The 23,767-nt window shown below is 35.3% G+C and overlaps 1 protein-coding gene across 1 annotated transcript in view; it reads right to left on the bottom strand.

The window, feature by feature from the left end:
* Window positions 1–23,767, bottom strand: part of GPC5 (glypican 5) — a 1,458,424-nt gene that overhangs the window by 1,162,209 nt on the left and 272,448 nt on the right. Inside the window, exon 3 of the mRNA XM_003257384.3 lies at window positions 9,968–10,662. Coding sequence (XP_003257432.1) covers window positions 9,968–10,662 — 695 coding nt within the window. The remainder of the gene's footprint in view (window positions 1–9,967; window positions 10,663–23,767) is intronic.

Raw genomic sequence — 23,767 nt, 5'->3', positions numbered from 1 at the left:
ACCGAGACTGAATCATGAAGAAATAGAGAATCTGAACAGACCAATAAGGATTAAGGAAATTGAATCAAACATTTTTAAATAATTCCCCATTATATAAAATCCCAGATGAATGGCTCCACTGTTTGAATTCCACCAAACATTTAAAGGAACTAGTACCAATCCTTCTCAAGCTCTTTAAAAAGTCAAAGAGGAAGATACACTGCCAAATTCATTTTATAAGGCCAGCATTACCCTGATACAAAAGCCAGATAAGGACACTAAAAGAAAATAAAATTACATATCATTATCCCTTATGAACACAGATGCAAAAATCTTCAACAAAATGCTGGCAAACCATACTCAACCGCAGTGACATTTATCCCTGGGATGCAAGGATGATTCACCATATACAAATACATAAACGTGATATACCATTTTAACAGAATGAATGACAAAAATAATATGATCTCAATAAACACACACAAAAAAGCATTTGATACAATTCAATATTCTTTCATGATAAAAACTCTCAACAAGTAAGTTATAGAAGGAATTTATCTCAATACAATAAGGGCCATACATCCCAATCCCACAGCTAACATTAATACTCAATAGTGAAAAGTTGAAACGTTTCTCTCTAAGATCAGGCAGAAGACAAGAGTGTCCACTCTTGCTACTTCTATTCAACATAGTACTTGAATTTCTTGCCAGAGGAATTAGGCAAGAAAACTCAATAAAAGGCATCCAAATAAAAAAGGAAACAGTTAAATTGCCTCTTTTCAGATAACTTGATCTTATTTATAGAAAACCCTAAATACTCCAAGAAAAAAATGTGATAAATAATAAACAAATTTGGTAAAGAAATAATAAACTTCATTAAATGACAAACAGGTATATTTTTAAATGCTTAATATCACCAATCAAAATAAACATAAAATCTGTAGCACTTCCATACATTAACAGCAAGCTATCAGAAAAAGAAATCAAGAAAACAATCCCATTTACAACAGCTACCAAAAAATCACTTAGAAAATAAGTTTAACAAAGGAAGTTGAAGATACGTACACTGAAAACTATAAAAATTGATGAAAAATTGAAGAGGATGAACATAAGTAGAATGATATCCACGTTCTTGAATTAGAAGAGTTAATATTATTAAAATGGCCAGTGCCTAAAGCCATCTATAGATTCAGTGCAATCTCTATCAAAGTAGCAACGAAATTTTTCACAGAAATAGAGAAAAAATTCCTAAAATTTGTATGGAACCACAAAAGACTACAAATAATTAAAGCAATATTGTGCAATAAGAAGAAGGCATCACACTGCCTGACTTCAAAATATACTACAAAGTTATAATAAACAAAATATCATGGTACAAGTATAAAGACAGACATGCAGACCACTGGAACAGAATTAAGATCCCAGAAATAAATTTATGCATCTCTAGTTAATTGATTTTGGACTAACATAAGATCTGAAACTGTAAAAGTACTAGTAGAAAACATAGGAAAAAATGTTCTTGACATTAGTCTTAGCAAGATTTTTTGGATATGACCCCAAAAGTACAGGCCACAAGAGTGAAAATAGACAAATGAGATTTCTTCAAGCTAAAATGCTATGCATATCCAAGGAAACAATCAACAGAGTGAAGAGACAACCTATGGAATCAGGGAAAATATTTGCAAGCCATCCATCTGACAAGGGCTTCATAGCCAAAATGTATAAGGAACTCAAACACTCAATAACAATAAAACAAATAACCTTAAACATAGCAGAGGGCCTGAATAGACATTTCTCCAAGGAAAACATACAAATGGCCCAAGAGGTATATGTTTAAATGTTTAATATCACGAATCAACAGTGAAATGCAAATTAAAACCACAATGAGATATTATTTCAAATCTGTTAGAATGGATATTACCAAAAAGACAAAAGAATAACAAGTGTTCTGAGGATGTGGAGAAAGGGGGAAACCTGTACACTATTGGTAAGAATGTTAATTTGTACAGTTGTTATGAAGAAAAGTGTGGTTGTTCCTCAAAAAATTAAAAATAGAACTACCATATGCTACAGCAATTATCTTTTTGGGTATACATCGAAAAGATATGAAATCAGTATGTGGAAGAGATGTCTGAACTCCCATGTTTATTGCAGCACTATTCACAATAGTCAAGATACAGAATCAATCTAAGTGTCCATCAGCAGATGAATAGATAAAGCAGATGTGAGATATATACATATGATCCTGCACAGCCAATGAAACAATTAACATAGTGTAGAGAGAACCTATAGAATAAGAGAATACACACACATACACACACACAAAGCACATACGCACAGTGGAATACTATTAAGCCTTAAAAAAGAAAGAAATTCTGTCATTTGCAGCAACATGGACGAATCTAGAAGGAATTATGCTAAGTGAAATAAGTCAGGCAGAGAAAGACAAATGTTGTATGAATCTCATTTTTATGTAGAGTCTAAAAAAGTCAAACTCAGAGGAGCAAAGCAAATGGTGTTTGCCCGGGCTGAGGCTGGGGACATGTTGGTGAAAAAGTAAGAAGTTTCAATTAGACAGAAAGAATGAGTTCTGGAGATCTATTGTACAGCTTGTGACTATAGTTAATAACAATGTATTACACACTTGAACTTTCTCAGAGAGTAGATTTTAAACATTCTCACTAAAAAATGTGTACATGAGGTGAAGGATATCTTAATTAGCTGGATTTTAATTATTTCACATATATCAAAATATCATGTTGTACACCATAAATACATATAATTTTTGACAATTAAAAAGTAGTTAAATGAAAAATAAATTGTGGAAAGACATACACATGGGTTTATGCAGTATCAATTTAGAGAGCATTTACCCCACAAAAGTAGCAGCAGGATTGGCAAAGCAGCTGAAAGCATCAGTGATGCACCTGAAGACCTATTCACATAAAATTCAATCAGAAATTATTTCAGAAAAATTCAAAAGAATCACTAGGCATTATTAAAAATTTCTTATTCCCAGGAGACAAACAGCTCATAATATTGGGATAAGAGATTGTTTGCTCAAAGAAACCTCAGCAACTTCACAAAAGCAAACGCACATTTGACACATAATTTGATTGAGGAAGAATGTAAGGGGTTCTTTTCCCTTTTACATTTAGAATTAAATGGGAGTGAGTAACCTGGAAAGAAGATGTCAAGAAAAGTGACAGGATAATAGCCTTCAAATACTTAAAGGCAAAGATGGCCAAGACTTAGTTCCTATCTTCACAACATTACATTCCAATACACCATGGGTGACTATTTAACATACATATAATCCTTCACCATAAGGATAAACTTTCCAACAACTTGAGATGTCCACAAATGTGATGGACCACTCTTCTAGGAGGCCTTTGCTCAGATTCTGCTTTATAGACCTTCAGACCTTCACAAGATATTTAATAATTTTTCCTGTCTCAGGAAATTAGGTAAAAATAAATAACTGTGATTATATCAGTCCTTATTCTCAAGTAACTCACACCACAATATTTATCAGAAAGATAAAAACACAAAATAACCATGCAACATTTTCAAAGTTCTATGAACTGTTTACACAAAAAGTATTCAAACTTGTTATCTGCCCCTAAATAATTTTGTACTTGCCTCATATGAGGCACATGAGTCTTCATTAGCCCTGACCATGGCTAATCGCCTCAGGAGACGTTCCACTCACCACTATCACCACTCCACTAGCACAGCCTACACATGCGGGGGTCAAATCTCCAAAATAAGAAGGATACAGATTTAATCAGGCACGTGAAGAAAATTCCTACCAGCAGAGGCTGAAATATCACAGAACTACCTCAACAGAGTATCAAATTTATGATATCTGAACAGAAAATCCGTGCACAATAAAATTACCCTTTGACTTGCCTCTAATCAGAAAACATATCATTCCATATCTGAAAAAAAACAAAATTATCTTCATATTAAAAATAGAAACAATTAATTGTCACTACACAATATGGTCACATCTGGAGTAAGAAGTTCCTTAACACTATTTAGTGACCAGAAGTCGGTGGGTGAAAACCTTTAGAAATGATCTCTACATAGAACTGTGAGTTAGAATAGATAACCATCCTGTGGTCTAATGAATCTTCCTTTTCTGCTTTATTAGCTTACAGTGTTTTCTATAAATCAAAGTCAGCCCACTTTCACTGGATTCTTTCAGAGATGACTTTCACACTAGGAGCTTATATTTTCCCCTCTCAATTGCTACAGATTTAATCCTTATGCCTTTTCTTTGTCAATTCCCAGTCTTATTCCTCAGAAGAGCCACGTACTAAATCATAAGTTCAATATCAACCCACCACATATGTTAAGCAAAAATTAAGCAAAGGTAAAAATAATGTATTTCAGCACTACTAATAGTTACTGTGGAATGTATTGCATTTAGATATCTAAAATTAAAATATCTAAAATTGCAATGGTATTTTGAATTAAATTTTGTCCAACCACCCATGGGCTTTGCCTTATGACGTAGCTTACACACAACCTTTGGTCACACCTTCCACCTTGTGGCAGCCAAGTCCAAATATGTGCATGAATGAAAGCTCCCCCACCAAAATATTTTTATTTCAGAAATAATATCTTGTCAGCTTTTCATATATTATGGAAACTGGAGCAACCCTAGAGATTCTACTTATTCATTCCAATCTCTTCTCTGTCTAAAGTTTATACATTCTGATCTGAGTCATGCTCAAAAGAACACACTCTACATATCCAACATTAATTTCAAAATAATTTCATCCATGTTTGAACCTCTCTAGGAACCAACTCTGGTATCATTCTATTTTCCCCTAAGTATGAGATGTCCTTTCTTTAACCCAGGGTCCTCACCCTCAGATCTGTGGCATCACAGGAGCTGTAAAGTCACTGAAATTATATGCAATATTTTGCACGTGCCTGTGTGTCGGCGTGTGTTACTTTTCTAGGGAAAGGGCATATTAGCCTTCTTATTATTGTGAAAGCGTCATGGCCACGAGAAGGTGATGCACTCTGCCACCTCTTCTTCATCACTCAAAAACTCCCACACTGCACCAGATTGACTGACGCTAAGCAAATGTCATGACTTTTGTCAAGTTCATGTGTGATAGTTACTGTAGAATGTATTGCATTTAGATATCTAAATTTAAAATATCTAAAATTGCAATGGCATTGTATTTTAATTAGGTTACTTTGGAGACTGAGATTTTGAGAATTCTTCCCTAACCTTTTTTGTTCTCTAGGACCTATATTTGCAAAATCTCATATGCTTTGATATTTTAGGAAAATGCATATCACATCATTGAATAAATTGGACAAAATTAGCATTTTGTCCTAAATAATCTAGGCTGCTATTTTAACTTTTCTTTTATTGAAGGTATAAACACCTAAAAACACTTAATAAATTTACTATGCTTACTGTCTACAGAGTCAGATAAATGTCAGAGGAAGTGTACAGAGGAAGTGATATTAGTTTCCTTAACAGTTAATTAAAGTATGTTAGTATATATTATACAATTCACCATAAAGTCATTTTTGATAGGTTTTATTGATAGAATTATATAGTAATTCTAAAGTAATTTGAGTACAACCAGCTGAATCTCTACTGATATTGCATAGATAGAATAGGTGAAAGACTTATCTGTAAGAAAAAAATAGAATGGGAGTTTTTTTTGTCGAAAATTATGCTTCTGATCTTGGGAGGCCGAGGTGGGTGGATCACGAAGCCAGGAGCTCGAGACCAACCTGGCCAACATGGTGAAACCCTGTCTCTACTAAAGATACAAAAAATTAGCTGGGCGTGGTGATGCATGCCTGTAATCCCAGCTACTCAGGAGGCTGAGGCAGGAGAATTGCTTGAACCCGGGAGGCGGAGGATGCAGTGTGCCAAGATCACGCCATTGCACTCCAGCCTCAGTGAAAGGGTGAGACTCCGTCTCAAAAAAAAAAAGAAAAAAAAAGAAAACACCTTTTTTTTTTTCCTAAAACTGTATAGAATCAATATTTAGCTGTGTTTCCTGGTAACATTTGTTCTATTTAGAACATCTTGAAACAATGTTATTAAACCAGACTCTATGTTCTTATGCCTTTAATAAGTTAAAGTGTCAAATTATAGCAAGAAATAATATATTAAATGTAATTACTAAGAAATAGGATTTCAAAAAATATGAAGTATTTATTTACCAAATGAATTAATAGTTTATTAACAAGAGGGTAATCTATCTATATCCATTAATATTAAAAATACTTTAGAGGCTTCCCTAATATTTTCTGAAAATATCAATTTTTTCTCATTCGTAAAGAAAATTACAAGTATTTATTTAATTCGATGATTATTTAAAATATTTTTTGAGCTCTACACCCCTAAGAAATAAATGTTTACTTTGGGAGCATTTAAAACATCACACACTTTGGGAGGCCAAGGCGGGCAGGTCGTGAGGTTAGGAGTTTGAGAACAGCCTGTCCAATATAGTGAAACCCTGTCTCTACTAAAACTACAAAAATTAGCCAGGCATGGTGGTGGGCACTTGTAGTCCCAGCTACTCGGGAGGCTGAGGCAGGAGAATCGATTGAACCCGGGAGGTGGAGGTTGCAGTGAGCCGAGATCATGCCACTGCACTCCAGCTTGCCGACAGAGTGAGACTCCATTTCAAATAAAAAGAAAAAAAAAATCAGATACATCAGTGAATTATTTCTAAATAATATAATGTGATAGTGATAATTGGTAAAATGTAAACACTATGCACAAGACATTAAGTGTGTAAGTTCATTTTATTCTCACGAGGATACTATTATGGTATTACATCATCCCATCTAACCAAAGAGGAAACTGAAGGAAACAGAGATAAAATAAGCAAATGGGTAAACTCAGAGCTAGTAAGAGGCAGAGACAAATGTGAAATCCAATTTAACACTAGGACTTGTGTTTTAATTCCTACTCTTTGCTACCTCTCTTCTTCTGCTTTATTAAATCAAACTTTATCTTAATAAAATCACAGAATTATGAAATTAAAAAAATATTCTCTTGTAAATTAACTTTTGTTTCTCTAAACATTAACCAAGTATAAGGTACTTATGATTTTTTTCAGAAAACTAAACTTTTTTCCAGTTGAAATTCATCCAACAGAAGTATTGTGTGTGTGTGTATATATATATATATATATATATATATATATATATATATATATATATCTCAGGTATCTCCACAGATATTTTAAAGTGAAAATATGTATTTATGGAGGAGTAGACTTGGAAGTACTAGATCTCAGAGATTTCTTTGGGAATGTGAGAAAGTCATTATTTGCTGGCTTTCCAGTAATTTATTTTGAATTTGTTAAATTCATCGATGTGCAAACTGGTTATCAAAGTTTGATAAAGAGCTTATAAATCACTTTGAAGTTGGTAGAAATAAATATTAATGGGTCAATTTTCAAGGAATTTAAAATCAGTTTCTTCTTCTGTTCCCATAAGTAAAAAAGAGAACTCAGTTGTTTTATTTAGAAAAGAATCCATAATTTATCAGTAATAATTTATGTTTCTCAAAATAGTCATAGGACTATTTATTATATAAAATCACACTATTTTAAAAAGAGCACTCTGAAAATACAGCAGGGAGTTTTACATGACAAAAGTCGTGTATAAAACTTCTTTAGGAAACATAAACCTGATTCTAATACTTTGAGATACTAAAGTCACCTGCTTCACTGAGGTCTGCTCAGGGCCTTCCTTAGAATAAGGAGAGAAAAGAGTAAGGTTATCAGGTACCAAATGCCTACCAGTGTCAGACTCTGACCAACATTGTCCTATTTAAGTTATTCCTCCCTTCCTTTTCACATAGGACAAAGAGGCTTAAGGGTTTTAGAAGCTGACCCAGCCCACATGACTAGTGGGTAGCAAACTCAGGATTTGAAAGCTTGCCTTTCTACTGCAAACTTTTATTTTAGTCTTTGAAATGGGAAACGCAGAAGATTTTCTACAGGATACATTTTAAGGACACAAAAAGGCCCTTCAGGTTTCCAAAATACGTAGGAAAAAAGGTCTTGAAAACCTATTCACTTACATATATTAGAAGGTCCTGGCCCTGGGACATTAAATTATCATGCCCCAAATTAATAATCAAATCTGGACTTGGTCTCCAATTTCTTGTGCTTACTTTCCCTTTTGGAGATACTCAATAAAATAATATGAGCATTTTGGTCGGGCTCAGTGGCTCATGCCTGTAATCCCAGCACTTTGGGAGGCAGAGGCGGGCGGGTCACGAGGTCAGGAGATCCAAACTATCCTGGCTAACACGGTGAAACGCCGTCTCTACTAAAAAAAAATACAAAAAAAAAATTAGCTGGGCGTGGTGGCAGGCGCCTGTAGTCCCAGCTACTCGGGAGGCTGAGGCAGGAGAATGGCGTGAACCCGGGAGGCGGAGCTTGCAGCGAGCGGAGATCGCGCCACTGCACTCCAGCCTGGGCGACAGAGCGAGACTCTGTCAAAATAATAATAACAATAACAATAATAATAATAAGAGCATTTTGTTCCCTGGATCTAAATGCTTATTTTTCAAGGAAATACTTGAAACCACAGCAGTCATGGTACCTCCTTTTGAGATGGTTTATTGTATCCCTTCCAGAGGTTCTGGGCCATGTACAGTTTTCATAAAAGGATGTGAGAAGACAAGAAGACCAGGCCATTACATCAAGTTGAGAACCCGGTTTATTGTATAGGGGTACCCCGCTGAATGAAGCAGGGAGTAGGAGTTAAATTTCAGCCCACACGTTACCCTATGGTGCTGTGCTGAATCCACCTAAAGGGGGTGTCATTTCTAATTTGCAGAAAGGAACCATAAAGGCTCACGCAGGACCTGGAAAGTCCCTGAAGGTTAGGAAGAGAAGGGGAAAACTTGTTTGGACATAAAGCTTTTCAGATTCTATCAGTCATTAATTAAAGGAATTGAATCAAAGTCTGTTTAAAAGTAATGAAATTGCCGGGTGCGGTGGCTCGTGCCTGTTTAACTCCGGCACTCTGGGAAGCCGAGGCGGGTGGATCACCTGAGATAAAGAGTTCTAGACCAGCCCGACCAACATGGAGAAACTCCCTCTTTACTAAAACTTTCTGCTTAAAGCTAATTGATGAGAATGCTTGTTAATTCGGTAAATCAATGCCAGCCTAAGGAGATGTTTTTTGTTGGCACGGAGAGTATAATTTTATTTCAGGGGAAAATGTTTAGTAGAACCATCGGCATGCTATCCTATTTCATTCTGGGATGTGAGAACTATTACTAAGGGAGCCAGTGAATATTTAGAAAAATGGTTCTATGTAAGGTGGGACAAATAGAAAACTCTCATATGTTTTGATCTGATGATTGTGTTTTAAAAACTTTTCAGTCTGCTAGGAATAAAATACCATGACTGTGTATATACTACATTTTAAAAAATTATCACACCGTCACTGTGACAGATTTTGGAGCATCTCTGAAGAAACTCTTTTGAACACTAAGCTATCAAGTCTTAACTTCAGGGATATATAACTGGCATTTTCCATTTTAAAGCCAAATATTTCTGAAATTCTAACAATAACTACCCATTTTTGGAGTACCAGGTACCATACTAAGTAGTTTGCATACATAATGCCTATATTCCCAAAAAAGAATATTTCAAATGTTGTATGTTACTATTTCCTTTTTATCACTGAGGAAATTGAGGTGCAAAGAGTCCAAAGGGACTTACCTAATTTCATTTAGCTAATTACTGGTAGGCTAAATATTCAAATCTATGCTGTTCCTGATTTCAAACCTGAGCTCGTGCCATATCACAGAACTCACCCTTTCAGCAGACTTCTACTTCGGAGAGAATGTGGTATTTCAGCTAATCAAAATTTTATCAACGGATACATTCTCCTACTATTTCCTAAAGTATATCATGGCTAATCTCTGAATTACAAGAAATCAGACTGGAAATCTGGAGTTCCTACTTACCTGTTCCAATAATTTTTGTCCATTGAGGTGAGCCTGTATCACAGCATCATTAACAAGCAAGTGAAAGTTCAGCAGCACGTGTTCTATGTCGTATGTTCCATGCATTGCATCTGACAGTTCTTCCAGCGACCGGATATATGCATGCCAGTGTGGATTAAGCTCCGCCATGTGCACCAGGCAGCCTCGCATGACATTGAGGCAGTATCCCATACAAGGCTTAGTGAGCGTCAGGCCCTGGCAGTGCGGGCAGTACTGCATCTTCAGGAGGGCTCTGCTGCACTCTTTGGAGAAGTGCAGATAGTCTGTGGTGTTGATGACTTCAATGCCCAGATTGAGTGCCTGCAGAAAGGTGCGGCTGGGCAGCAGGGACCTCCCCATCTGTCCCATTACTCTTTTGGGAATATTACCAAATGGACTCACATCCCGGCGAGCCATCCGGATGCATTCTGAGTATTCCAGGGAACTGTCAGTCACACCAGGGTTAATGAGGTGGTTGTAGACCAGAGGAAAAAGACTGTCAAAAAATCTGTTTACAAATTCTTCAGGATTAACATCTGCACCAAATAAATACAGCCCCACATCAGTGAAGAACTCCTGAACCGAAGCAGCAGCCTCCAAGGCCATGTTCCTGTAGGTATTGCAAAAAAGTATACTGGTGTAATTTTCTGCTTGTTTGATGAGAGTTTCAAGGGTTTCTGTAACACAAGCAGAGGTAAAAGATGAGAAGGTTTAGTATTCATGTTAACACTGTCCATCTGCTCCAAATATTAAATGACTCATCAAAACTAATCTAAGGATCTAAGTCATAATTCTCAGCCTACTCAACCAAATTCAGTTTTCCAAGGATAATGACCGGACAACAGTGGCCATTGCCTACAACACACAAGTTTTATAGAGACATATTTCTAGAATCACAATCTGTTTAAAAGTAATGAAATCACCGGGCGCGGTGGGTCACGCCTGTAATTCCAGCACTTTGGGAAGCCGAGAGAGGTGGATCACCTGAGGTTAAGAGATCGAGACCAGCCAGACCAACATGGGGAAACCCCCTCTCTATTAAAAATACAAAAATTACCCAGGCATGGTGGCAGATGCCCGCAATCCCAGTTACTCGGGAGGCTGAGGCAGAAGAATCATTTGAACCCGGGGGGCGGAGGTTGCAGTGAGCCTAGATTGCACCATTGCACTCCAGCCTCGGTGACAGAGTGAGACTCCGTCTCAAAATAAAAAAAAAAAAAGTAATGAAATAAAAAACAAGTTACATGTATGGTACTTTCTTACTTTATTCTATAGTCATTCATAACTCACTAATGATAGAAAAAAGTGTCACTGAGAAATTTATTTCATAATCTGACTTCATTATTTATAAAAGATGGTCACATTAAGTACTTAATTCACCACCTGCTATATTTTTATAATTTTTTAAATCTTTTTATTTTCCAGAATGAAAGCTAGTAGATTACACATTGGTTGCTACAAAGGGAGGTTAGATTCCCAAAGGAAAACCAGACAATCCTTAGACCTCCTCACATGTTCTAACTAAAGAGAAAGTAAAGCATTCGTTTTGAAAGTATCCATAAATTATCACATTTCGTTAAGCATTGGGAAACCCATGAGTGCTATTATTTGATGAAAATAAATTATTGTGACATTATTAATCATATCCTTTTTCTTATCATCTTATCTTCAAAGACTTTACTGTGGGATATTTTGTCAAGTCAATTTATCCACAGAAAGAACCAAGAATAATTTACCCATAAATTAAGGGAGAAAATCTAAAAATAGAAAGTTGGAATAATCAGCAAGTCAAAATGGTATATCAAAATGCGGCATTAAGCAACAGTAAATACCTTGGATATATTAGTAATTACATTTACTAATTAGCCTAAATAAGGATACTGGACTGTTTCAATATATAATAATAAAATATATTCTATATAATTACCTCCTACAGTCCCAATCATATAGTCACTTGTATTTAGGTTGTGAAAGATCACGCAACAACTTAGTAATCAAAACACTGTTTGAGTATATTACAAAAATAGATGGAAGAAGAGTAGGAAAAAACAAAATGGAATAACAAAATGCAGAGGTGCTGAGAGAGGTACTAATGAAGCAGAACTGTGTCATGAATACGCCATAGAGTCCAAGTACAAATAAATAATAACACAATATCATGAATTCTGATACTGATCTAATTCACATTGATTTCCAGGCTTTAGTGTGATATATTAAGGTGCAGCTAGTGTCTACCCTGCAATCAAAGGTAACAGCTTTTAAAAGTAATTGCAATTCTGTTTCAACAGAGTATGTATAAGTTGTTAGGTAGAGCTCATGTGTTATCTGTGCGTCGCTAGTAACTAGTTCCTCAATAAAAATATGAAAGAATGAAAATGGGATGATAATGAAAAGGCTTCAATTGAGATTAGCAGCTCTATCATGTCAGCCAGCATTAATGCCAGGTTTCCCCAAATGGCCTGATCACCTGGGCTTCATGGAGAAAAAATACAGATTGTCAAGTCTCTGCATTTGAAATTCTAACTCAGTAGGTTCGTCTTGGTTCAGGAATCTATATTTAACAAGCAGTCCAGGTGATTCTTTTAACCTGGCCAGTTTTCGAAACATTGCGGTTGCGAATGCGTGTCAAATATTCTCTCTGCTCTTACAGAGTTGTTCAGCAAGCATTCCACTATGATAACCTGACCCCATAGCTGCAGTCTCAGCCACTACACTCTGTTTTCACAGATCCACAGGACAAAGTGTGAAAACAGAATTGAATCTTTGTGGCTTGAACTACAATAAAACTGCCAAGCCTGTATGTTTCTCCTTGAAATAGGTCATTTTTCTGAGCAGTTTGTGTGTGGCTAAGAATCGCGAAGTGGGTCACAAATAATTTTATTTACCAATAATGGTTAAATCACAATGTTTTAAAATTGTTTAATCTGTTAAAGATAAAATGAGGATAGATTCAAAGATACCCTATATCACAGGCATTCTTACATGCTTTCCATCCAGGTTTCTAAGATATGTGCTATATGTGTTCATATGACTGACAATTGCCATATTATTCTTAGTGGAATAAGGGTTGAACATTGCTGAATCAGGCAATACTGATGTTCCATCAGATTTCTGCCAACTCTAAATGATGCTTACACATGCAATTTTTATAAAGGCAAGAGTAAAATATTTCTTTATAAATTTCAGCCCAATTAATTTATAACACAATGATTTAGGAAAATATGGAGTTTAAGTAGCCCTAACAGGTATGTTTTACAAAGTAATTTATATTGTAAAAGCAATGTTGAAGGGAATATATTTAATATTTAGGAGTTTCTATTCAAAATAAAAGTGAGTATAGCACTTCCAAATATCATTATTTCTCTTTTAAGGCCACTGTGTATTATTAGCAACAAACTAATTCTGAGTACTCTTTGATTTTGTAATTAAAAATGAATTTCTGAACAAATTATACAGTTTTTATTTGATTTTAGAGTAGTTTTTCTCTGATTCAATTTTATTCTTTAAAACAAAACAACCAAAAAGAACTTGATAATAACTTCAGGAATCATATTAGAGTGAAATTTTAAAACTTTTCCCTAATACCACATGCGTTAAAATTTTAGCTTTCATAAACTGTGTATTGACTTCACTACCCTTTGAAGGGGAGATTATATGTTATCAAATACAGTCGTGTGCCTTGTAAGATGTTTTGGTGAATGACTCACTGTATATATGACGTTGGTCCCATAAGATTATAATGGAGCTGAAAAATTCCTGTAACTTAGTGATATCACAGCCATCATAACATCGTAGTCCAACATATTACATGTTTGTGGCGATGCTGGCATTAACAAAAATACTAGATTGCCAGTCATATAAAAGTCTAGCACATACAATTATGTACAGTACATGATATTTGATAATGATAATAAGCAACTTTGTTACTGGGTGTTTACCATACTGTGCTTTTTATTGTTATTTTAGAGTGTACCCCTTCTACTGATTTTTTTTAAGTTAACCATAAAGCCAGCTAAGTCAGGTCTTCCAGAGGAAGGTGTTATTATCATAGGAGAGGAAGGCATTGTTATCACAGGAGACGACATCTCCATGCCTGTTATTGTCCCTGAAGCCCTTCCAGTGCGACAAGATGTGGAGGCGGAAGATGGTGATATTGATCCGGACCCTGTGTAGGCCTAGGCTAATGTGTGTGTGTTTGTGTCTTAGTTTTTAACAAAAAAGTTTGAAAAGTAAAAAAATAAATAAATATTTAAAAATAGAAAAAAGCTTATAGAGTAAGGCTATAACGAAAACATTTTTGTACAATGAGTTTGTGTTTTAAGCTAAATGTTACTACCAAAAATCAAGAAGTTTTTTAAAAATTGAAGTTTATAAAGTAAACTTGATAAACTACTGTAAGCTAAGGTTACTTTGTTATTGAAGAAAGATTTTTAAAATAAATTTAGTATTGCCTAAGTATACAGTATTTGTACAGTCTATAATAGTGTAACGTCCTAAGCCTTCGCATTCACTCACCACTCACTTACTGACCTACCTAGAGCAACTTCCAGTCTAGCAAGCTGCACTCATGTTATGTGCCCTATACAGGTGTACCTTTTTTAAAAAAAAAATTTATACCATAATTTTATGTGTATATATATTTTTATATATGATTTTTTGAGACAACATCTTGCTCCATCACCCAGGCTGCAGTGTGATGCCATGATCATAGCTCACTGTAGCCTAAACCTTCTGTGCTCAAAGCAACCCTCCTGCCCCAACTTCCCCAGTAGCTGGGACTACAGGTATGGACCACTATGCCAGGCGAATTTTTATTTTTTATTTTTTTTTGTTGAGATGGGGTCTTGCTATGTTGCCCAGGCTGGTCCCAAACTCCTGGTCTCAAGGTATCTGCTCCTTTGGCCTCCCACAGTGCTAGGATTACAGGCTCAGTCTATACCATCCTTTCACTGTATCTTTTCTAAGTTTAAATATGCTTAGATACACAAAGATTTACCACTGCATTACAAACACCCAAAGTATTAAGTATAGTAACATGTCATACAGGTTTGTAGCCTAGGAGCAATGAACCTATACCATATAGCCTAGGTGTGGAGCAGACCATAAGATCTATATCTGTGGAAGTATACTGTTATATTTACACAATGGTGAAATTGTCTAATGATGTATTTCTCCAAACAAATCTCTGTACTTCAGTGGCACACAACCGTGTCACTATTCTGTTTATTTCCTGAATATCTGAACACAAAATAGATTTGATTTAGGTAATTTATTGCATTAGTTTTTCACCATGCTATTAACTCATCACAATATTAAAAAATTGGGGGGCTTTCAATATGTATTAAATCTGATATTGAAATATTCCAGTTAATTGAATTACCTAAATATATGTAATGTACATATTTTTATATATTATATCTGTGATCATAAATATTTCTTAAATCCAACCAATAAAAAACTGTAAACTATTGGTCTATACATAGTTGATTCTTCAATGCTTAGGGATAAACATATTTTGAATTTTTTTGTCCTAATCACTTCATAAAATTTTAATATGTAAACACCTATCAAAAATGAACGATCTAGGAGCCAAGCCATTGAATAATTTTGTACTACTTTTTAATTAAAATTGGTAAAATCAAAATTGAATTTACTATAGCTACTAATTTGTATTAACTTTGAATTTGTAAAACTATCACTTTGTTCTTATACCATGTTTACCAAGGAGTTGAGTGTTTCTATTTTACTGAATTAACCTTTTGATATTAGCAAGAATTTAAACTTTCAAAATAATTGTCAAGTAACAAAATATGTGCTGTTCTCCAAAAGTGTAATAGACATATAACATAATTGTTTATAAATCCAAGATCAGTAAGGTGCTGAACAATTAATCACATCTACTTAATTATGAAAGAGAAACTACAGTTTCTTTCATTACAAATTTATAATACATAAAAATACTTCTCAACCAAGCTATATAAGTAGTAGCTTTGTATTCAAGCATTAAAAATTGTAGGACACATTGAAAATAAACATTTTCCAGTCTTGTTTAAGGAATTTAAGAAACAGATTAGGAATAAAAAATTATCTTTTTGTGTTTTTCATTGAGAATTTCAATAAGCTCTTCTTTCCAGCGATATCAGAACAAGTCTATCAAGACAGAATAATTTCCAGTTTTCCTTATAATGCCTGAGTGGTAGATTGAATTAAAGGCTGCAAGTGCAATCTAATTACTGTTTAAATATAGAATGTAATTCTCCCCAGCCTTATGGGAAAAATAATTTATCTATACATAAAATCATTTATGTGTTATCTCACTAAAAACTGGATTTGGAATGCATGAAGTTTATCTGCATCTATTTCCATTTTCAACATTAACATTCCATTAATCTTAATCTAATGATGAAACACCTAAGACTGAAAACTTCAACTGTTTCCAGCCCACATTCCTTTTAGAGATATTTTATTATACACACAAATGATTACCGACACAAATCAAGGATTTAACTTTAAATAAAACTGGTAGAGATAAAATTGAGTGATATCAATTTAAAATTAAATGTGAAAAATGTCAAAATCAGTGAAGATTCATATGCAGGTGGCTTTTTGTAACGAGAGAAACCGAAGAGTCACAAGGCTTTTATTAGTTTAAAGATAAAGTTGATTTCTAAAAGCAATGATTATGAATAACTGTTATAATAACCTCTCTGGCATGACATGTACTTATATTTTATGACCCTTTTAATATTTTTTATTTTTGATATATGAATGTTTTAACTTAAAAAATTTGAAATTTCAACTATAAGTTGAGGTCACAGATATCCTCAAATAGAGCAATGAAATAGATTTTAAAAGATTAAATCATATCAACCATAGAAAATCAGATGATTTTACAATGTATATCTGATTAAAGAGAAATTTTCGGAGCGAATTTGCATTTTGTGCATTACAACTCTCAAGTCACAGATTATGTTATTGCAATGGATAATTCATTACTACTCTGCTACTTTAGAGTTACTCTGTGCCTGAAATCATGTATCCCCCTCTGTATTAAATTATACAGATAGATGAATAGGTAGGTAGATAATTTTAAAAGTAATTTTATAACCAGTTTTTATCACACACGTTACAATGAATTTTAATTCCATTTCCTTTTTTCTTAAAGTACTTCTGAATAATTTTAATAGTAATAATTCTTTTGATTTTCAGAAGACCATTATAGCCACTTGAAGATACGTATTTTTAAACAAAAGAAGCAACTACCTAATTCTCTAGACTGGAAGTGTTTATACTGAATTTTCCCATATATTTGCATATTTCCTCATTTTTTTTCCAAAAAGTAAAATGTGCAAAGTTTTTTGGAATATTAATTTAATGACATTTTCAAATGTTATGCAGTATGATTTATAATATAATTCTCCAGAAATCAGTCATCTATATAAATAAATAGTGAGTGGGATATTAATCTGTATCATCAAGACTTAGCATTTTGTTAATTAATCTAATCTTCTAGGACAAGCACTGCATGGAAAAGTGCCCTCTTAACTTTCTTCCTCCCTCATTTCCCTCATTAATTTGGCCTTCATGGTGCTTCACATTTATTTCTAATATTATTTTATAATTATTTATGTTCTGAAAATCAACTTGATTTTAGCAGAAATTCAAATTCGCTTAAGCACTTGTGTAACAGATAAAATCAGTTCCAAACAACTAACCATTGATTGTTTCATGAATTATTGTGGGGTGAAGATTTTAAATCAAATTTTCTGATAATCTTTAAGCTCAGAAACACAATCTAGAACTACAAAGGAGCTATACGGAAGAGATTCTTACTAACCACTTTATGTTTCTATACAGAACAAGTAAATCAATATCCTTTATTGGTGGTTCTCCTTCCTCTTTTTCTTTTTTTTTTTAGTTAATTCATACACAAAAACATGGTTTTTCTTTATTTAAATAAACAAAAGCTTTCATTCTGCTAACTCATAATTCCTGCCCTCATTTTCTCTATTTGAAATCTCAAGAGAATGAGACGTTCTGTATTTTTGGCTTTCATTAGCACACTGTCCATTCCCTCTTAGTGTATTCAAATCTAGTTTCTTTTAATATTCATTCTTTCATTCATCCATTCAACCAATATATTTTGAGTTTTAGACCTTGAAGCTAAAACTGAATAAGCCATACAAGTTTCTGTCCTTATAAAGCTTAGAATCTACAGAGTAGAAGATAAAGTATAAAAGCAAACAGATATATAAATAATTTATTATTATGTTAGGTATTACAGAGGGATAAAAGCGGGTAGAGGATGAAAAGTGAAGGGCGCTGTTTTCCAAAGATCAATTTGCTTATAATCAATTAACCAAAAGACAATCAAAAGCAAGGTCTTAGTCTTATTCTCAATAGGAAACTTTCTGAGTTTACCAAATACATCCAAACTATGAACAATATTTGGTCATTTGCTAAATTAAAAAATTGATTTGGACAAACTGGCTTGGGCAAAATGATTTTCTACAGATTGGCTATTTTATTTTATTCTGAGACAAGGTCTCATTCTGTTGCCCAGACTAGAGTGCATTGGCACAATCTCCGCTCACTGCAGCCTCGACTGCCTGGGCTCCAGAGACTCCCCCACTTCAGCCTCCCAAGTATCTGGGACCACAGACAAGCACCACCACCATACCTAGCTAATTTGTGTTTGTTTCTTTGTAGAGACAGTGTCTCTACGTTGCCCAGGCTGAGACTGGCCATTTTAGGTACAGTGAGAAGGAAAACCCTCTCTAGGGAAGCAACATTCAAGTGGAGGCCTCAATGATGAAAAAGAGCCAGCTTGAAAAGATGAGTGGTTGGGGGGCTCAGAGAAGGTAGAGTGCAAGGTTGTGAGATGCAAAGAAGGTTGCTGACTATGCAAAAACAGAGGAAAGTCAATGTGATTGGAGCTCAGTGAGTGAGAGGAGAGAAAGGTCTGAGAAGTAGGCAGGGGACAGATTTCAGATGGCCCCACAGATCATGGTAAGGGGTTTAGATTTTCTATGTGGAATGCGAAGCATGGGGAATTTTAAACATGGGAGAAATGTGATGCTGTTCATGTCTTAAAGGGTAACAGTGGCTGATATATGGAGCATGGACTGCTGGACGGGTGTAAGGATGAAAGCAGGAAGCCCAGTTTAAAGGCTATGCTAACAGTATTGGTGACAGTCATTGCTGGGCTGGACTGTGGTATTGGTGGACGTGTATGCTGCAATAAGTGATCAGATTGGCCATATGTACTGAATCATAGGCAAAATAACTTGTGGTTGTTTGGAGGGAGATGTATAGGAAATGGATAAATGAAGGATAAATCTGAAGACTGGGCCTCAGTATCTGGATGCATAGAGGTACCATTAACTAAGATAGGCAAGAGTATGCAGGTTCCGTGTTTGTGTGTGGTGGGGTTGAAAATTAAGGTTTTGTTTTGAACGTGTTACCAATTAGAAAATCAAATAAAATGTATCAGTATACAATTAGATAAAATAATTGGAGTCTCAGGAAAAGTTGAGGCTGTTGATATAAATCTGAAAGTGACTGTTATGGAGAACAAAGTTATGGAACTGGATGAAATAACCAGGGGAAAAGATAGGGAAGAGTGGAGAGATTTAGGAAAAGAAGAGTAACTGCAACAAGAATTAGAATAAAAAGCCAGTGAAGTAAAAAGAAAATCAGGAAAATGGAGTGTCCCAGAAATCAAGGGAAGAAAATAATGCAAGTAGAAGAAAGTAATCTATCATGTCAAATGCTATTAAAAGGGCAACTGAGATGACAAATAACTGTTGACCATGGGAACTGATGAGAAAGAGAAGCCCTTAGCAACCTTGATAACAGCTGCTTCAGCAGAATGCGAGAAGAAAAGGACAAGAATTGAGGCAACGTTATGGGCAACTTCTTGCAAATGTTTGCTACAATGGAAGCAGAAAACCAAGACAGGCCACTGGAGTGGGCTATGAGGTCAAAGGTTTTTGCTTGTATGAGGAAGGAGAATTTACTGAATATTCACATATGGATACAGGAATAAATTGATGACTGAGCAGGCAGGATGGGAACTGCAGGAGGAGATTCCTTGAGTAAGCAAAAGGATGGGATCTAGGGCATTGATAGAGACTAAAATATTGGATAAATAAGTGGATGTTATAGTTGCCCAGAATAATGTCAAATGAAGTCAAGAGAAAGAGTCAGGTAATAAAGTGATGAGTTGCTAAGGGAACATGACCAGAAGTCTGGTAAATGGCAGCATGGAAGCCAGACAGGCAGTGAGTCTTCCAGCAGGCAAAGGGGATTTGCCGGGGGAGCATAGGAGCAAAAATGTGGATACACGAGCACAGTATCCCCAACAAAAGAGGATGATCCTGTTTGTTTCCTGTTGCTGCTGTAGCAAATTGCTAATAATTTCCCAGTCTAAATAACAGAAAATTATGCCTTCTCAGTTCTAGATGCCAGGCATCCAAAAGCAGTGTCACTAGGCTGAAATCAAGGTGTGATCTGGGCTGCACTGCCTCTGGAGGTTCTGAAAGAGAATTCAGTCCTTTCTTTTTCCAGCTGCTGGTGGCTGCTGCCATTTCTTGGCACTCCTTGGCTTATATCCACATCACTCTAATCTTACATTGTCTTCTGCGTGTATTCATGTGTGAAATCTCCCTAGGCCTCTCTTTTAAAGATTCATGTGATTATTAGGACCCACCCAGATAATTCAGGATAATCACCCCATCTCGTGATCCGCCATTCAAGCACATATGCAAAGACCTTTTTTTTTTTCCATGTAAGCAACAATTCGAAGATTCCAGGGATTTGTCCCTGATATCTTTGGGGCCCAATATTCAGCCCACTGCAATACTGATCACAGCAGACAAAAAAATAAAATTAAAAAATCTACACTTGATTTGCAAACTCAGGAGACAATGACTGTAGTCCAATGTCTTCCATGTACTGATTATGTGAGCCATTTAACCTCTCTAAGCGTCAATTTTGTCTGTAATAAAGTAGATGTAATTGTGTCTGCTCTGACCAAGGGCAGAATAGCTGTGAGATTCAATTGAAATAAAATGCAGCATGGTGACTAGTGATTCTTTCACTCCTTATGTTCACAGACTGCTCAGAACAATGTCCTAAGACTGACTGTACCCTCCTGCCTTTCCTGTGTGCTCACGAATCTGTTGAGGCGGGAATTGTGTCCTCCTGTTCATCTTTCTATCTCCCAACGTTTTTCCCATGAGGGGCCTCTGTACATTCTGATAGGCTTCAGTTCAAATGCCCCATAATTAGATGCTAGTCCCATGCGTGTAAATTTCCTGACTTCCTTGCCCCTCACTTATTCTCATCAGAAAACAGGTATAATAATGGCACCTATCTCACAGAACAGCTGTGAGAATTAAATGAATTTGTACATGCTACCTACTTGCATAGCGCCTAAAGGTAGAATGTGCTCAAAAACCATTAAGGAATAATAATAATAATCCCTAACTTTTGCCATGTACTTGCTGTGAGCTAGATGATTTATTAAGTTCTTTTGGAAAATTAATTCACTTGATTCTCCAACCCATGATGCGGGTACTCTTACTAGCACAACAACCATAATAATACTGTGTATATTAGTAAACATAGCACACATTGTATTATTAATCATTCCTACTTTACAGATGATCAGGTTGAAGCACTGAGAGTGTAAGTGATTTCATCAAGGTTTATACAGAAAGTAGCAGAGTCTGGATTTGAACCCTGAGTATTTGGTTCCAGATTCTGGGTTCTGAACCATATGATATACTACCATTTTTTAAATAGTCTGACATCCTATATAAAATAGCCGAAAAGGGCCATTTGGGATAGATGTACACAAAAACAAAATAAAGCAAGACAAAACTTTATCTATATAATTGAATAAAATGCACACATTTCACTGTTAACTTAGCATATTAAGATATTATGTATGATAAACCAAATTAGCTATTGAAATAATTCTTTTCAAAAATTAATATTATAAATATGGCAAAAATAAAGAGAAAGCTATGTGTTGCATTGAAGTCAACTCAGCTGAAAATTTTCTAATATTTCTAATTATGAAGTGCAAAACTGCATCCTAATCTCTGGGAAAGAAAGATACCGTTTAAGGGCCGGGCGTGGTGGCTCACGCTTGTAATCCCAGCACTTTGGGAGGCCGAGGCGGGCGGATCACGAGGTCAGGAGATCGAGACCACGGTGAAACCCCGTCTCTACTAAAAATACAAAAAATTAGCCGGGCGTGGTGGCGGGCGCCTGTAGTCCCAGCTACTCGGAGAGGCTGAGGCAGGAGAATGGCGTGAACCCAGGAGGCGGAGCTTGCAGTGAGCCGAGATAGCGCCACTGCACTCCAGCCTGGGCGACAGAGCGAGACTCCGTCTCAAAAAAAAAAAAAAAAAAAAAAAAAAGATACCATTTAAGATCTTTATCACCAAATACACTGTGGAGAAAAAAATAAATATTGTTGCTCTTCTACCACTCTTTCCCCTGCCAAAGAAAAAGTCCATGTCAAAAGACAATATAGGAGAAAATAAACTATTTAGTTTGAACAAGAAGGTAAAGTTAAATTCAGGGAAAAGATTTAGGTTATAGGGAATACTGCTGGTGATGCTGCATAAATTCCACTAGGAATGATGGAAGAGCTAGGCAGGCAGAGAGGAATAGTTGATTGGGTCAAGTTGTCACTGAAATGGTATTGAGATTTCTGCCAACCTCTTCCTAATGAAATGCAGTGGCTTCTTCTCAACATTCAGAGTCTCCTAGTAACTCTAGCTTTTAAAGCTGGTGACGCATTCTCTTATACCCTCTATTGGTAAAAATTTTGTTTCTTTCACTCATTCCTCTACATCCTAGCCCAGATTGTTCAAAGTCGTGGTTCTTGTTTCTTATCATCTTGTTCAAAATATCACACCACTTTTACAATGGCAAATAAAACTCCAAGCTGATTGCTCTCACATTTACATATGTAGCTCAGTAATCATCAAAGTTTTCGGTCTCAGAACGCTTTACACTCTTAAAAATTTATTGAGAAACCCAAAGCTTGTATTGTGGTGCGCTACATACATATATATAGAAATACATATTATTCACATGTATTATTTTAAAAAAACTGATAATTATTTTAAAACATTTAATCCATTAAGAGAACCATAATAAACATAATGACACTAGATTACTGGTTTTGTAAAAAACAGAACTGTATTTTCCAAAACAAAAAATGTTAGTGTGAAGAATATCATTGTTTTACATTATTGCAAATTTCATTATTGTCTCGCTTAATAGAAAAGAGCTATATTCTCACATCTATTTCCAAATTCAATCTGTGAACAGCATCTTGTTTTGGTCAAGGTATATGAAGAAAATCCAGCCTCACACAGATGCAGTTGACAAAGGCAGCCTTTTCATTTAATAGGCTTTTCAGATCATTGTTAACATTGTTCTTTGATATTACACCAAAACATGATGAGTGATTGTTTCTTCAAGTTTAAGTGCAATACAGAATCTAAAAGCATACCACTGGCCAATCTTTTATTATGAATGGTTCTCTTACCCATTCAAGACATTGTAATCCATGCATTGGCATGTTAGTTTATAAGTTATGCAGATTTTCCCGATTTTGACACATTTCATCACTTTTTTGTTTGTTTGTTTGTTTTGAGATGGAGTCTTGCTCATCGTCCAGGCTGGAGTGCAGTGTTGCAATCTTGGCTCACTGCAACCTCCGCCTCCCTGGTTCAAGTGATTCTCCTGCCTCAGTCT

Source organism: Nomascus leucogenys, chromosome 5 (assembly GCF_006542625.1).
Source record: "Nomascus leucogenys isolate Asia chromosome 5, Asia_NLE_v1, whole genome shotgun sequence".
NCBI lineage: Eukaryota > Metazoa > Chordata > Mammalia > Primates > Hylobatidae > Nomascus > Nomascus leucogenys.
This window is presented reverse-complemented; position numbering and strand designations above follow the sequence as displayed.